This window comes from Panthera onca, chromosome F2, assembly GCF_046562875.1.
Source record: "Panthera onca isolate mPanOnc1 chromosome F2, mPanOnc1 haplotype 2, whole genome shotgun sequence".
NCBI classification, from domain to species: Eukaryota; Metazoa; Chordata; class Mammalia; order Carnivora; family Felidae; genus Panthera; species Panthera onca.
This window is the reverse complement of record NC_138356.1, coordinates 30,585,200-30,601,439: the sequence shown is the minus strand read 5'-3', so window position 1 is coordinate 30,601,439 and position 16,240 is coordinate 30,585,200. Positions and strand designations below refer to the sequence as shown.

Genomic DNA, 16,240 nt, shown 5'->3' with positions numbered 1-16,240 from the left:
ACAACTGAGATTCATTGAATAGAAGCTGCAGGGAGTAAAAGCCCAGCTCAGGGGAAAAAAAATAATTCTCTAATTTTCAGTATTTTTCAAGCATAAGATGGTTTATTCTGAGAGGTGGAACGTTCTCTAAACCTGGAGGTGTTTAGGTATACTCCTGGCTGAACACATGTAAAGGATAGAAAGCATACTATGGATCACATCTTTTAGAAAGCAACTAGATCACATTTAAGATCCTTTCCATCTGTATGATTTCATGATTATGAGTACTCAGCTTTTTTTCTCAGTTTCCCTGAATGTGTGTCCTTTACTACCTATATTGTCAAGATTTTATACTCCACAAATTTACTCCTCTTTGGAGTCTTCTGGATCATTTTCTTAACGCCGCTTCTTTATATTAATTCATATTGCTTTTTCTTTTGGAAAGCTTTCACTGTTCCATTTAGCTCTTCATGACCATCCCCTGTCATCAACCTGTCTCACCTGCATGAACCCCAGCATTCCATTCCCTTCTCAGTATATGGGTGACATCTCCTGGCATCTCTTTTATGCAGCACATCAAAAAATCATATTTTCCATATTACAGTTGCCTCTTGAGCAACACGGGTTTGAACTACATAGATCCTCTTATATGCAGATTCTTTACAGCATAGTACTATAAATGTATTTTCCTTATGATTTTCTTAATATTTTCCTTTCTCTAGCTTTATTGTAAAAATATAGTATATAATATACAATGTATGTGTCAATTGACCATTTATGTTATTGGTGAAGCTTCCAGTCAACAGTAGGCTATTAGTAGTTAAGTTTTTGGAGAGTCAAAAGATACGTGCAGATTTTCATCTGCACAGGGAGTCAGCACCCTTAACCCCTGTATGATTGAAGGGTCAACTGTATTTCATTATTTTGAAATTTATGGTAATTCAAAAATGAGTTCAGAATTTTTTTCTCTTAAACTCTTTAGGGAAAATATTTAACTAAATTAGTGTAGTAAACATGATTGCAACAAAAATCTTTAACTTGTTTTAGAGTAAATACTTTTTAGTTGCTTTAGAAGCATCTCCTGAGGAAGAAACAAAGTATAAATTAGAAATGGTATTGCTTCATAACAAGATCATGACATTTTTAGACTACTTTAAATTGATATTGTTTTGGAAGTAATACTGTTTCTATTCATCATTTAGGTTGGTCTCTTATACCATTATTTTGACTTATATTTTATGTCTTGCAGTTTTTATATAGCATGAATTCATAATCTCTATCTTCATAAGATCTTAGAAAATGACTTAAAGTCTTTGTATCTTTTATAGATTTTATATTTGTATTTGGTTGTTTATGTAAAAACACATAAACCAACTTGCTGCTTTTAGTATATACGCAAAACCGATTTGTTTAAAACACTGTAATGGCTTCAAAGTAACACTTGCTTTTTGCTCTCTTTTGTAAACTTATTTGTACCCCAGCTTATTTTTTTTTCCCCTTTGAAAAGCCTCGCAGTGAGAGAATTTCTTTGTCTGGATGATCCACCAGGTCCATTTGATAGCCTAGAAGAAAGCAGGGTAAGTGGTGTATTACATATCACATGGAAAGAGGAACAAATAATACAGTACAATAACCACATTGTTTCTCGAATGGAATAGCAAATAGCAAAATATTATAATTTCAGACCTTTGTAGTTTTAACACAGAAAGCTTTTAATGTTTGAGTCAAAGGTTTCTTTCATTGAAATACATGAACTAGTTCAGTGAAAAAATAAAAATTCATACATGCCATGCCATCAATGAAGCTCTAAAATTAAACGTTGCATTTTTCTCCTTATTTTTACTATTTCAAAAGAAAAGAAAATCATCCAGAAATTTATTTTACTACATTTAAAAGTACTATTTGTATGCCAAGCTTCTAAATATCAAAAATAAAGAACCTACAACTAAAATCAATTAAAACTTACCTTCAGAAGTAGAAGTTATTCTCTGTTGTCAATTCAACTCAAGCTTGATGCTACTCAAATTACTTTAATTCATGTGTTAGCGGCCTATTTCTTGAAGCAATTGGCCAGATACACAAAATAGATTTGGTAATAATAGATTAGGAAGGATTTTATGCAAGTTTTTTTCCCCAACTGTTCAATGGCACTTAAATGGAACAGATTTAATTGGTAGATTTGTAATGTTTTTTGGTTAAACTGAGTCTGTTCTTTATATTAGAGTGAATGCCATAGCTTTTTGGAAACAGCTTTATTGAGGTAAAAGTTTCATCCATAAAATTAACTATTTGCTATTCCATTGTAAATGTACAATTTAATAATTTTTAGTACATTTATAGAAGTATGCCACCATCTCCATATCCAATTTCAGAAATTCCCATCTTTTTGACAAAAATTCCCTACAAGCCATTTTGCAATCAGTCCATACTCCCAGCTCCAGACAACTAGTGATCTGATTTCAGTTTCTACAACTTTACCTGTTCTGGATATTTTTTATGTGAATAGAGTCATAGTGTGTGTGTGTGTGTGTGTGTGTGTGTGTGTGTGTGTGTGTGTGTGTGATCAGTATTCAATGTACATAATCTTTTACAAATACAGTATGCATAACATATAGTATAATCTTTACATCTACTTTCTTTCACTAGTGTCGTGTTTTTGAGGGTCAACTATGATATAGCCTCTGTGAATATTTCATTACTTGTTATTGCTGAATGATTTTCCATTGTATGCACATACCACATTTGTTTATCCAGTGACCAGTTTTGGGACATTTAAGTAGTTTCCAGTTTTGTGCTATTTTGAATAATGGTGCTGTGAACAATCTCATAGAGGCTTTGTGTGCACATTTGTTTCCATTTCTCTTGGATTGATCCCTAGAGGTGGAAGGTTTGCTTATATGGCAAATAAAGTTTAACTTTTTAAAGAAACTCACGGTTTTCTAAAGTAGCTATACCATTTGACATTCCCACCACTAGTATATGAGAACTCCAGTTTATCCATGTCCTTATAAATATTTGATTTATCTGTCTTTTGGAGTGTATCCATTCTTGTGAGTGTGTAGTGTGGTATTTCACTATAGTTTTAATTCACATTTCCATAATGACATGTTGGTCACTTTTTTAATATATTGATCACTTCTTCATGTGTTTTTTAGCCATTCCTATGTTTTCTTTGATGAATTGTCTATTTACGTCTTTTGCCCATTTTTTTCCAAGTTTGGTTGTTTGTCTTATTGAGTCATAAGTGTTCTTTATTTTGGATATAAGTCCTTTATCAGATATCTGATTTTCCTATATTTTCTCCTGATCTGTATTCATCTTCTTAATGGTGCCTTTTAAAGTACTAATGTTTTTCATTTTAATGAAGTTCATTTTATCACTTTTATTTTTATTTTTTTAATTTTTTTAATGTTTATTTTTGAAAGAGAGAGAGGCAGAGCGCAAACAAGGGAGGGGCAGAGAGAGAGGGAGACACAGAATCTGAAGCAAGCTCCAGGCTCTGAGCTGTCAGCACAGAGTCTGACATGGGGCTCAAACTCCAAACCGTGAGACCATGACCTGAGCTGAACCAGATGCTTAACCTACTGAGCCTCCCAGGTGCCCCCATTTTATCACTTTTTTTAAATGGCTCATGCTTTTAGTGTTGTGTCATTTAGAACTCTTTCCCCAGTAGCATCTGGCTGGCTCAGTCAGTAGAGCATCTGACTCTTGATGTCAGGGTTGTGGTTCAAGCCTCACGTTGGGTATGGACCTACTTAAAAAACAAAAAAAAATAAAAAATTCTTTACCTTATACAGGGTCACAAAAGTTTTCTCCCTTTTTTTCTAGGAGTTTTATAGTTTTAGTTCTTACACGTAGGCCTGTAATCCATCCTGACCTGATATTTTTTTAACAAGGTCTGAGGTAAAGGTCTTAAGTTCCTACCGATATCTAATTGTGTATGTACCTTTATTGAGTTGGCACCTTTATCAAAAGTCAAGTAAACATAAAAGAATGGGTTTGTTTCTGGGATCTTCATACTCTTCCATTGGTCTAGGTACCTATCCTTGTGCTAGTACCACACAGTCTTATTTATTACAGCTCTCTTATGGTTACTGTTTGCCTAGTATATGTCTTTCCATCTTTTTGCTTTCAGTTTGTGTCTTTCAGCCCTAGGTTCTATTTCTTGTATATAGCATGTAGTTATGTCTTGGTCTTTTCTTTAGTCTGACATCTTTACCCTTTACATCTGCCATTTTGCAATTTATTTTCTATCTGTCTCATCTCTTTTGGTCCTCTTTCTCCTTTACTGCTTACTCTTGTGCAAAAGAAGTATTTTTAGTATGCCAGTTTGATTCCTCTGTAGAAATTTTTATGTTTTTTATTTTTCAGTGGTTTCTGTAGTATGCATTATAGTATGCATCTTAACACAGTCCACTTCAGAGTAATACGTAATTCCAGTAAATTATAAACTTGATGTCCATATATCTTTCCCCCCCTCCTTTGTATTGCTGTTATTACATATTTTTTAAAGTAAGCTCTAGGCCCAATTTGGGGCTCAAACTCATGTTCCTGAGCCAGCCAGACACCCCTATTATTACATATTTTAAATCTATGTTATAACCCCAATAATACAGTGTAATAATTACTTCTATGTATAGTCTTTTCTCTTATAAAGAAATTAGGAAATGGGAAAAATATGTTATAAACTCTTATATTTATCTATTTATTTACTATTAACAGCCCTCTTGATTCCTTCCTGTGAATTGATGTTATCATCGGGCATTACATTCTTTCAGCTTCAACATCTTCCTTTAATATTTTTTGTAAGGCAGGTCTGAGGGCAACAAATTCTCAGTCTTTGTTTATCTGGGAAAGCTCATTTTTGAAGGATGGTTTTATTGACAGGTTTTTTTCTTTCGGTACTTTGTGTCATTCCTGTCTTCTGACCTCCATCATTTCTGATGAAAAGTCAACCTTTAATTACATTGTTCCTGTGAACATGATGAGCTGTTCCACCCTTGCTATTTTCAAGACTTTTTTTTTTTTTACTTTCCTTTTTTTTATTAACATTTATTTATTTTGAGAGAGACCGTGCACGTGTGAGCTGGGAGGGAGGGGCAAAGAGAGAGAGGGAGAGAGAGAATCTCAAGCAGGCTCCACGCTGTCAGCTCAGTGCCCGATGTAGGGCTTGATCCCATGAACCATGAGATCATGACCTGAACCAAAATCAAGAGTCAGATGCTTAACCGACTGAGCCACCCAAGTGCCCCTTGACTTTCAGCAGTTTGATTATGATGTGTCAAGGTGTTTATCCTAATTTGGCTTCATTGAGCTTCTTGGATTTGGCAAATTAATGCTTTATGTAACATTTATGAAATTGTTGGCCATTATTTCTTCAACTAATTTTTCAGTCTTGTTCTTTTGCCTTTCTCCTTCTGGCATTACCATTACCCACGTTTGTATACTTCATATTGTACTACATGTTTCTGGATACTGGTTTGGTTTTTTTTGTTATGTCTTTCGTTTTTTGGTTTTTTCCCCAATCATTTTCCCTCAGCTCTTGAGATTAAATAATTTCTATTGGTCTATCTTCTAGCTCACGGACTCATTTTTGTATCATTTCCAATCTGCTATTGAGCCCCTTTTGTTAATTTTTCACTTTGGGTATTGTGCTTTTCCAATTCCAGAGTTTCTATTTTCTTTTATTACTATTATTATTATTCTCTTTATTAAGTCTGTACTGTGTTAATTAATTATTATGGCTTTATAATCTTTGTATCTGGCAAGGCAAGGTTTCCCTTCCTTGTTCTTCAAAATTGACTGTTTTCCCATATGAAATTTAAAATCACTTGTGAGTTTTATGAAAGATCCTGGTGGTATTTTGTTTTGAATTATAATAAATTTACTGATAAATTTTGAAGATCAGAGTCATTACAGAATTGAATCTTTCTATCAATAGATCTTTGCTTAAAAGTCTTTAATGAAGGTGATTTTTTTTTTCCTTAAACTTGTAGGGAAAGCTATAGAATTCTTTATGGATTTTCTTATCATAATTGGTATTTTTCTTATATTCTAATTTGTTACTGTTATTATTTTCTATATATTTTATGTTACATCTTTGATGAAATCTCTCATTAGTTTGTAGATCCTTTTAGATTTCTATATACATAATCACATCCTCTGAAATATTAACAGCTATGTTTTTTCTTTTTTAATCCTTAATACCTTTCATTTCATTTTCATATTTTTTGTGTGCTAAGTAGAAACTTTGGAGTTAAGTAGGAGCATTTATGGTGAGCATCCTTTTCCTCTCTTCCTAACTTTAAAGGAAATGATTTTGTATTTCACCATTAGTTACATATGGTGTGTCCTACAAGCTGTTGGTAATTGTGGGTTATGTTTGTTTGTCTGTGTTTTTAGGCTAAGGAAGTTCTATTCCTAGTTTGTTGAAAGGTTGTGGTATGTGTATGTTATTAATGCTTTTGCTTACATCTTTCAAGATAATCATATGGGGTTTTTTTTTAATCTGTTAGTGTGGTAAATCACATTCTCAGATTCTTAAATGCTAAAACATTATTCATTTATGAAATTAACTCATTCAGCATTTTTTTTTAATTGCTGGATTTGGATCGTAATGATTTTATTTAGAGTTTTTGCAGTATAATTTTCTTCCCTGTTATTGTTGTTGGATCTGGCACCAGGATTATACAGGTCTTACATAGGTTGAGGAATAGTCTCTTTTTCTTTTCTCCAGAATCATTTGAGTAAGATTAGTATTGTTGGTTCCCTGAGTGTTCATTAGAACTCACCTATTAAACAACCTGAGTCTGATACTTTCTTTGGTTTGTTCAATAGTTTTATGCATAGATTTTCAACAACTGATTACGTTTCTTTAATGAGTAGAGTTTATTTGACTGTTTCTTTAGGGATCAAGTTTGATGTATTTTTTTAGAAGATTGCCAATTTGTACAGATTTTAAACTACATTGATGTAAGGCTGTTTTCTCATGATTTTTAAAAATATCTTAACATCTTAATTACCAAAAGTAGTATACTTAATTCCCTCATTATGATTTGTTGTTAATTTTTTTCTTTAGAATTCTGTAGTTGAAATATCCCTAGTGAATCATTCCTTTTATTATTAGATAGTGACTGTTTTTGTGCCTGATGTTTTCCACTTGAAATGCATTGCTCTGATATTCATAGAACTATACCTTTTGTGGGGAAGAAAGAGCAGATTTGCCTGTTGCCTTATAAGTATTTTTCTATCTTTGTATTTAAAGTGTGTTTCTTGTCAGCATCATAGAGGTAGATTTTTGGGTTTTGATGTAAACAGAAAAATATGTCATTTGGTGAATTTATGTTATAATGTGTCCAGTAATTACCAATATACTTGTATTTATTTCTCTCATTTTATTTTGTGCTTTTTATTTACCCTGCTTCTCCTTCCCTTCCCTTTATATTCGTAATGTGTTTTCTTTCTTCCCTTTTTTCCTCTATTCTTGGCTTCTAAGCTCTGTATTCACTGTCTTTTATTTAATGGTCATATGTTGTTCTCATCAGATAATTTAGAACCAGATTGTTTCCAGCCTTCCCAAAGTGAGCCAGTGCTTCCTTTGATTTACCTGCCACTTTCTTTGCTCACCATTCCAAGTTCTTTCACCTCACTCTTTCCACTGGGGCTCAGTTAACTGCTCCTTGAAATACGTCATTTAATAGTTCTCTTTTAGTGAATGTGTGTTGGTAATGGATAGGTATTTAATGTCTGAAATTTTTAAAATCTTGCTCTTATTCTTGAAGTATGATATAACTGGGCCTAGAATTCTACCTTGATATCATTTTTCTTGGTGCTTCGAGGTCTTTTCCACTGCCTCTGCTGTAGACCGTTGCTGTGAACCATCTATTCTCAGTTCATTGTTGTCCCTTTAGAGTAAACTTTTTCTTTCCTAGTATTTTAGAGATCTTCTCTAAAGATCTAAATGATCTAAATGATTTTGGCATTTGCAATTTTACTATCTTGTGTGTGGGTGGTTTCTATTTTTGGCTTCCTTGGGATGCATTATTCTTCCCAAATCTGAAAGTGCTAGTATTTAATCAGTTGTGAAAATTTTCTGCTGTTTTCCCATGAAGTGTTGCTTCTTATTCTCTCTGTTCTCTTTTTTAGGAACTCTATGTATAAATGTGTGTGTCAGTTTCTTTTTTTTTTCCTTTTCCATCTGTCTTAACCTTTCCTTCATGTTCTCTATCTCCATCTGTCTTTATTCTTCAATTTATAAATTCTGCAATTTTCTTTGTTCTCCCTCCCAGTTTATTGTATTGTCTTCAGACAGGATTATACTACTGTTTGATACTTCCATTGAAGATTTTAATAATATTGACTATATTTCTCATGTCTTGACATTCTGTTTGTTTTGTCTCAGTTATACCTGATGTTTTTTTGATAGTGGCTTTTAAAAAATATTTTCAGGGTGCCTGGGTGGCTCAGTTGGTTAAGCGTCGAACTTCGGCTCAGGTCATGATCTCGCAGTTTGTGAGTTCGAGCCCCGCGTCGGGCTCAGTGCTGACAGCTCAGAGCCTGGAGTCTGTTTCAGATTCTGTGTCTCCCTCTCCCTCTGCCCCTCCCCTGCTCACACTCTGACTCTCTCTGTCTTTCAATAATTAACATTAAAAAAAAATAAAAAATAAAATAAAAAATATTTTCAAGTCATTATACTTGTTCATATTTTATGGTCTTTAGTAATATGCTATCTGAAATTTATGGAATCCTAATTTTTCTGTTTTTGGGGTCTGTTCACTTTCTTTTATGTTGGATGATTTCCTAGTGTGTTTTGTAATTTTGGATTATAAATTTACTTTGATTAGAAGTTTGTCTACAGGAAACCTTAACAGCCAAAGTTGAGGGTATATTCTTCCATGGAAATTTGTTTGCTTCTGATGAGATACCTTGAGTATTGTTGATCCTGGACCATTTTTTATGCTGATTTCTAAGCTTGGGTGTTTCTGGCTAATTGTGATAGTTATAAATTCAGTGCAAAATCCACATAAGGCATTATTAGCTCATGGTTGTAGATTCTTCCAGAAGACTTTAGCTCTCCCACCTAAAAGCCAAGATGAGACAAACAGTCTTCCTTGATGCATTCCTATTTTGATGAGTGATTTTTATTAATGACTTAGCTTTTTAAAGTCCTTGTTTTATTCCTGAGTGTCTCATTTTTTGGTCACTAGCCCTTAAAATGTGCCTGACTCCTCATCTCTTGTCCCATCTTGGTGTTTAAGGTTCAAAATGACCAAAAAATAACCTCTCTTCAACCCTCCTCCCACTATCCAAAGACATAGTGTCGGTGCTCGTGGCACTTGTTTTCATTTCTCTTGATTTTTGTTCCCTGAGACTTACCTCTGTTTCTTGCCCACATAGCTATTTTAAAAGTTGGGTTTTTAGCTAGGTATTTTATAGCCAGAGGCCTTATTTTGTTTAGTCACCCCCCGTGCTGTGATCAATGGAAGTTATGTGTGGTTCATTTTTTTTCTTCTTGTCTGTGTTCCTGGTTCTATTTCCATTATAGTTGAAAAGTATTCGGTTTTTTCATAATGTGAATATACCCAAGGTCTTAAATCTGGGAATGTTTATAAGGTTCATCTTATGTCATTAGGTAAAAATGCAAGCCACAGAATGTTAGGTATTATATACTTCCACTTATATAAAGACAAATATTTGAGAAACTGAAAGTAATTCAGTTAGGTGGAACATGGGGTATGAGGAGGACTAGAAGACAGGAAAAGGAAATAGAGCAAAAGCTATGAAGTTGGGGTGAAAGGCATATGTCACATAATACTTCATTTGTCAAGGTAAGATATTTGACCTTATTATTTAGGCAGTGGTGAGTCAGAGGTAGCATTATCAGATCTGTTTTTTAAAAAGCCAGCTTAGGGGCACATGGCTGGCTCAGTCGGTTCAGTGTCTCACTTTGTTTGGCTCAGGTCATGATCTTGTGTTCCCGAGTATGAGCCCCGCGTCGGGCTCTGTGCTGATGGCTCCTCGGAGCTTGGAGCCTCCTTCAGATTCTGTGTCTCCCTCTTTCTCTGTCCTTCCCCCACTCACGCTGTGTCTCTCTCAAAAAATAAATAACGTTTAAAAAAATTTAAAAAACAACAGAAAAAAAGAAAGCCAGTTTAGATTAGCAGAGTGCCTAAGTGAACATAGGTAAACCAATTAGTTTACTGGTGGTATAGTTTGGTTAACAATTAAAGACTGTAGAAATGAGAACAAATGACAAAAATACAAGCAGTGTTGATGAGGCAGTGGGGGGTGAGGGGAAGGGAGAGTAGAAAAACTGAGTTATCCTTGGGTCATAGAAAGTAGGTAGGGAAATGGAGTGATCTAAGATGCCTGCCCGGTGGCTTGGAAGATGAGGAGGTAGAATAGATATTCCTTTGTGAACACCATTTGACTTGCCATTGGTACATCTAATTCTTCTGAAGAGGACCAGTAGGTATATGAATGATGTCCATGCACTCAGGAAAGGTGTGGGCTGGAGATTAACAACAGCAACAACAAACCACATTGGAAGTTAGATAGAATAAACATGAGAGCTGACATGTTAACAGTAAGTGCAATTGCCTAGGGATGGCATATAGAGCAAGAGATTATGTAACCAAGGGCAAAACTTTAATGAATGCCCACATGTAAAGAGCAAATAGAAAACTAAGAAGTAACTGTCAAAGTTAAGAGGCCAGCCAGGAAGTTTTATGGAGGCCAGTGAAAGAGGTTTCCATTAATTTTTTTTTTAATTAAGTCACTGGTGAGTGACATTCAGTGTAGTTAATAAAAACAGTACTTTGGATTTTCCAGTTAGAAGGTCATTGTTAGCCTTTGCCTGGGCATGGTTAGTAGAGAAAAAGAGAGCAAAACTTCTCTAATTTCGTGATTTTAGAGGTAAATTGGGGGCTCAATTTGAGTGAGAAGTACTTTTTTTTGTGGAAAACTTCTTTGTTTTGAAAGGAAGGAGATTGCGTTAGTAGCTAGAGAGACTCTTGATCAAGTGGGCGGTGGAGATAATTTTTTTTTAATATGGAGAAATTTTTAGGCTTCATCAACTTGAGTCAACTTTATCAAGTAAATGAAGGGTCCAGAGGAAGGGGAAAAGTTGAAAATTTAAGAGAAAATATGTGATAGAGCATGCTTCCAGAGGAGGTAGGGGTACATAGGATAGAGCATGTTTCCAGAGGAGGTAGGGTACACAAGATGACTTGAGTCATTCAGGAACATTCTTGAGAACAAGCGCAGGATGCTAATGTAGTTGAGAATCGGGAAGTCAGGGATTTGGTTTTTCCTGGTATAGGAATCAGGATCATCTGGGTTTGGAATCAGCAATAGTAACATGTCATAAGTGGACTTGCCAAGAGTGAAGGTTTAACGTAGTCACAGAGAAGACAGGGAATGATATAGACAACTAGGAATAATTAGAAGCATTGATCAGTTTCACTGAAAGCCTCATCAAGATAAGTGACCCACATTTTTTCATGACATTTTTTATGGTAGTATGATTTTGTTTATTTGTTTTAATCTTTATTTCAGCAGGATTTAGCATCTGGGTATGATGGGTAGAATGTCAGTTTTGAATGAATATGGTAAAAGGAGAAGCAAGAGGAAAGCAATGTTGGGGAAAAATAAATAGGTGCTATTGAGGAGGTTGTTATAATAATATACCTGCTGAGCTAATACAAATGAATAGCCACATTTTTCAAAACGTATTCATCTAGGACCAGGCAAAAATAGATGAAGGAGAGTAGAAACTTTAACAGTGGTTACTGGTTATTTTTTCCCAGTCCTACACTAGAGGGTTATCACATACTCATTTCAAGCACCATGGCCTACTACTTAACAATTCTTAGGAAAAGGGACTTGTAATTATAAGTCCACAAGGTAGGTGAGGATTGAGTGTCAAGATAGCAAAGACCAAAAAAAAAAAAAAATGCGGGAAGAGAACAAATTGTTTGGGCTGCATACATATTATTTTGATTATGTTCTTTGACTCTTTAGTAATGCTCTTGAGGGAGATACTGCATAAGTAATTAATTTTTTCTTCATTTTTTGTTTGTTTTCAAGGCTTTCTGTGAAACTTTAGAAGAGACAAATTACCGTTTTCAAAAAGAACTACTTGAAAAACAAAAAGAGGTGGAGTCACTGAAGAAACTGCTCAATGAAAAGCAACTTCATATAGATACTCTAGAGAACAGAATTAGGTATATTGTGATACTTGCATTTTTGGCCTTACTAATTCAACTCAATACTCTGGGCTAAATGCCCTTTGTATTTTAATATGATTTAGGAAATTTCTGATTCAAAAAGTCTTAGACTCTTAGTATACTTCCTTGTAGGTTGGAAAAGTTGCCTTTTGATAATTTATTTAGGAGGCTGAACATTTGAAGGATGGGAAACATCAGAAAAATAAGCCTCTAGTTGTTCAACAAGATAAACATTATTCGCTTTACCCTATTTAAGTGGCATCTTTGTTTCAAGGCACTTACACTAATTTTTCACATGTGAAAGTTGTAGTTTGCATTCCCGTCAGCATATATTGAATTGATGTTAAAATCACTTTACATTAATCATAAGTACAAATTTCTCTGTTGACTCCCAGAGTCAGCACTTTATTAGCCATTTTAAGAATAGCTGAAGACTGGGGCACCTGGGTGGCTCAGTCAGTTGAGCATCCAACTTTGGCTCAGGTCATGATCTCACGATTCATGGGTTCAAGCCTCGCATCAGGCTCTGTGCTGATAGCTCACAGCCTGAAGCCTGCTTCAGATTCGGTGCCTCCTTCTCTCTCTACCCCTCCCCCACTCGTGTTCTGTCTCTCTGTCTCTCAAAAATAAATGTTAAAAAGAAAAAAAAAAAAAAGAATAGCTGAAGACTGCTAAAGCTACATGTATTTACAAAAACAAACCAGTACTTATTTGTAGAAAATAACTTGTTGCTATAATTTACTTTTAGAACATTGTCTTTAGAACCTGAAGAATCACTGCTCATGTGTGGAACGGAAGGTGGACACATCCCAAAGGTGGAGTCCTCTGCACCTGAGGTTGATAGAGATGATTTACATGAAGAATCTAGGTAAATAATATTTGGTTTATTGTAGCCCAATCATCTGAATAACTAGAGGCAAATAGGCACTAATACTCTATAGAGTATTTTTTATGAACCCAATGTTATTGTATCATAAATCTGAGCAGAGAAAGACATACAGATATTCTAAGCTGTGCCTAAAAATGAGTGTTTAGAATCCAGGCTGTAAATGTTATTACTTACTTTGAAGATAGATCTAAATTAAGTACTCAGTTAATTTATTAATTTTGTAAAGCTTGACAAATTAATCTCTCTCAGTCTTTTTCCATTCAAAAAGTGGGATACTGTAATAGCAACCAGCCTGCCTACCTACAGGAATGATAAAAAGATACTATATTTGAAAGCACATAGAATATTTATTACTTATAAATCCAAAGTCATTATTAATACTTTAGTGGTAGCAGGTAAGCTGTAATTATGAGAACAAATTTTATGTTGGTGAAAGTCACTATATTTTATTGATAAATGATAGTTGAAAGAGCTGAAAGAATTAAAAATATATCTCCAAAGGTGTTGTAACAACTTAAAAATGATTAAATTTCTGATCAAATATTTAAATATTCTTTTCCATGAAATATTTCCCATTAGTATTTAAATATTCTTTACATTAGGTAAAATTTGAAAGGTGATAGTGAAGGGAAACAGCATGTATCTAATCCCTTTATTGACATGTTTCTCTTTTTTGCAGAGCTGATGATAAGCCATGCTTAAGTTTGAGTGAACCTGAAAATTCTGTATCAGACATAGAAGTAGCAGAAGTGGCATACAGTGCTGAGGACGACTAACTGCGAGCAGTTCCTTCCATTTCTATGTTTCGGCAAATTTAGAATAGAGTGGGAAATAGTTAAAAATAAAAGACAGACTGAAGCATTTACAGAAAACAAAAAGATTGCACATGTATAAAGTTTACATAAAGAAAAGTTTTTTAAGTTATTGGGATAGGAAATGTATTCATTGCTGCTTTAAACTATCTTTTATCCAACCTTTGTATTTAATACACCAAAAAAAAATCTAGTTAGAATTCTGTTATCAAAACTAAATTCTTAAATAATGTGCATAAATTATTTTGGCTTTTTTGCCAATATATTGCTCCAAACTAATGTGTGTATGCGCGCTTGTGTGTGTGTGTGTGTGTGTGTGTGTGTGTGTGTGTGTGTATGCGTGTCTGTGTTTGTGTTTAAATTGCCAATTATATCAGTTAAGTGGACATTAAATGCATGTTGCTATCTGGTTGATATATACTTCTTTGTATCTCTGACATGATATATTTTCATTATTGGTTTAAATCAGTGGTAAAGATGAATTAAGTTTTAAATATTGACATGTTTGCCATCTGTAAATAAAAATTGCCTGTTGCAATGTTATTGCTATTTAAAAAGAAGAAAACTTTCTAATACCAAAGGAAAACTATTTGAAAGAGCTATAGTAACATATAATAACATAGCTAAAGTGATAAAATAGCCTTCATTTTAAAAGCTAACTCATTATCAGAATATTATAAGTGTCCTAGTTTATTATAATATGTTGTACTGATTTTCCACATAATCTTTAATCTCTACCTGTAGAATCAGTGAGTTTGCCTCTTTCAGAATACTACCTCTTCTTGCTAATCAAAATATACTCTTTTGAAAATATTGATTCTAAGCAAATAGGGAGTTATAAAAAAAAAACAACACAAAATAAAAAGCCATATATACTATAAAGTTCCTAACTATGTTGACTCCTGGGATTGCATTTTTATCTCTGCATATGTGAATATGTTGCTATAATGTATTAAGGCTGATTTTCCTTTTAATATATTTAGCCAAGTGATGCACTTTATGATAATTAAACTCTTTTGTGCCAAGTTTAATTGGTGAATTTCTTTAGTAAGTGGAGTTAGGAAAAACTTATGTAGTGCCTTCACTATTTCACTTTTATACACCAGTCTGCTAGAATCTGTGAGTCAGCTTTATGAAAAAGTGTTTATTTCAGATTTGCTTATAGTTGTTCAAAGTGCCTTGTTTCGTTTTTATAATATGTAGTTACTCATTTATTTTCTATTTCCACTGCTTTGCATATTGCTGTTAATAAGTACTGTGATCATGCTAGCATTCTGAAATTCCACTTGGTTTTTTGAACTGCATGTGCTTTCTAAAAGCTGAGGGAAACTTACTAGGGAAATAGAATAACGATCTCCAGTTTTGTCTTCTTCACTATCTAAAAGTTTATTGGTATCTTGATGTACATATTAAAATGTGGTTGTTTAAAATTCTACTTAAGTAGATAAAAGATCAATTGGCTATTGTCAACTTTTGATCTAAAAAGGGACTGCTTTTTACCAAAGGACCAAAAATTATAAAAAAAAAAAAAAAAAAAACCTTTGTCCAAATGCGCAGGTATGTTTTCTCTCAAAATATATTCCACAAAGTATACTAGAAATGTGTTTACTATCTTGGGAGATAGAAAGAATGTAATAAACTATTCTATCTGTTCATTTCAAATATTCTAGGCCTAAAAAGGCGTAAAAAGAACAATCATTTAAATTAATATCATTTTTAGTCGAATAAAACAAGATGATCTTTGCTGAATTTTAGATGTTATAGTGCTATATTCAAGTCTGCTTTAAAGTGAACCATACATTTTCAAAATCTAGCCTTTAAGAACATTGTATGTAAAGTTTTGGATGAGTAAAGAAAAACCCTTGTTGATAAGCCACTATTATTTATATTTAGAATTTACTTTTTTTTTTTTTACTTTTGTGATGCATTTTATTCCCAGTATTATATTCATTTAATAAATTATTTTTTCAGTACAGCAGTAGCTATGTTGTTTAGATCTTGAATACCATTTTCCCCCTTCAATTTCAATGTTCTCTCTATCCCTTACAATTATTGTAAATTTAATTATACTTAACTGCTGCATTTCACAGACATGGAATGGGTTTATGATTTTTTTAAGTTTATACTTCATATTACTGATAATTTTAAGTCTTTGTGAATAGGTGCAGTACACTTCATATGTAACCAATATTAATAAAAAAATTGAACATAATTCAAGCAGAAAATACTTTTGTGGATAATCTTTTAACTTAAGCTTCTAAAAATTAAGTTCATGTATAGGTAGTAAAACCATAAAACTTAGCATTTTAAAATGCATTTTATTTGTCTACTAT

General features: G+C 33.5%; 1 protein-coding gene across 6 annotated transcripts in view; it reads left to right on the top strand.

The window, feature by feature from the left end:
- Nucleotides 1-15,882, top strand: part of SNX16 (sorting nexin 16) — a 45,322-nt gene extending 29,440 nt beyond the window's left edge. For all 6 annotated transcript variants that reach the window (XM_078441872.2, XM_060610806.3, XM_060610802.3 and 3 more), the window contains 4 exons: nt 1,487-1,556; nt 12,067-12,203; nt 12,955-13,074; nt 13,775-15,882. In XM_078441872.2, the coding sequence (XP_078297998.1) occupies nt 1,487-1,556; nt 12,067-12,203; nt 12,955-13,074; nt 13,775-13,871 (424 nt within the window). In that variant the 3' untranslated portion in view covers nt 13,872-15,882. The remainder of the gene's footprint in view (nt 1-1,486; nt 1,557-12,066; nt 12,204-12,954; nt 13,075-13,774) is intronic.
- The last annotated feature ends 358 nt before the right edge of the window (nt 15,883-16,240 follow it).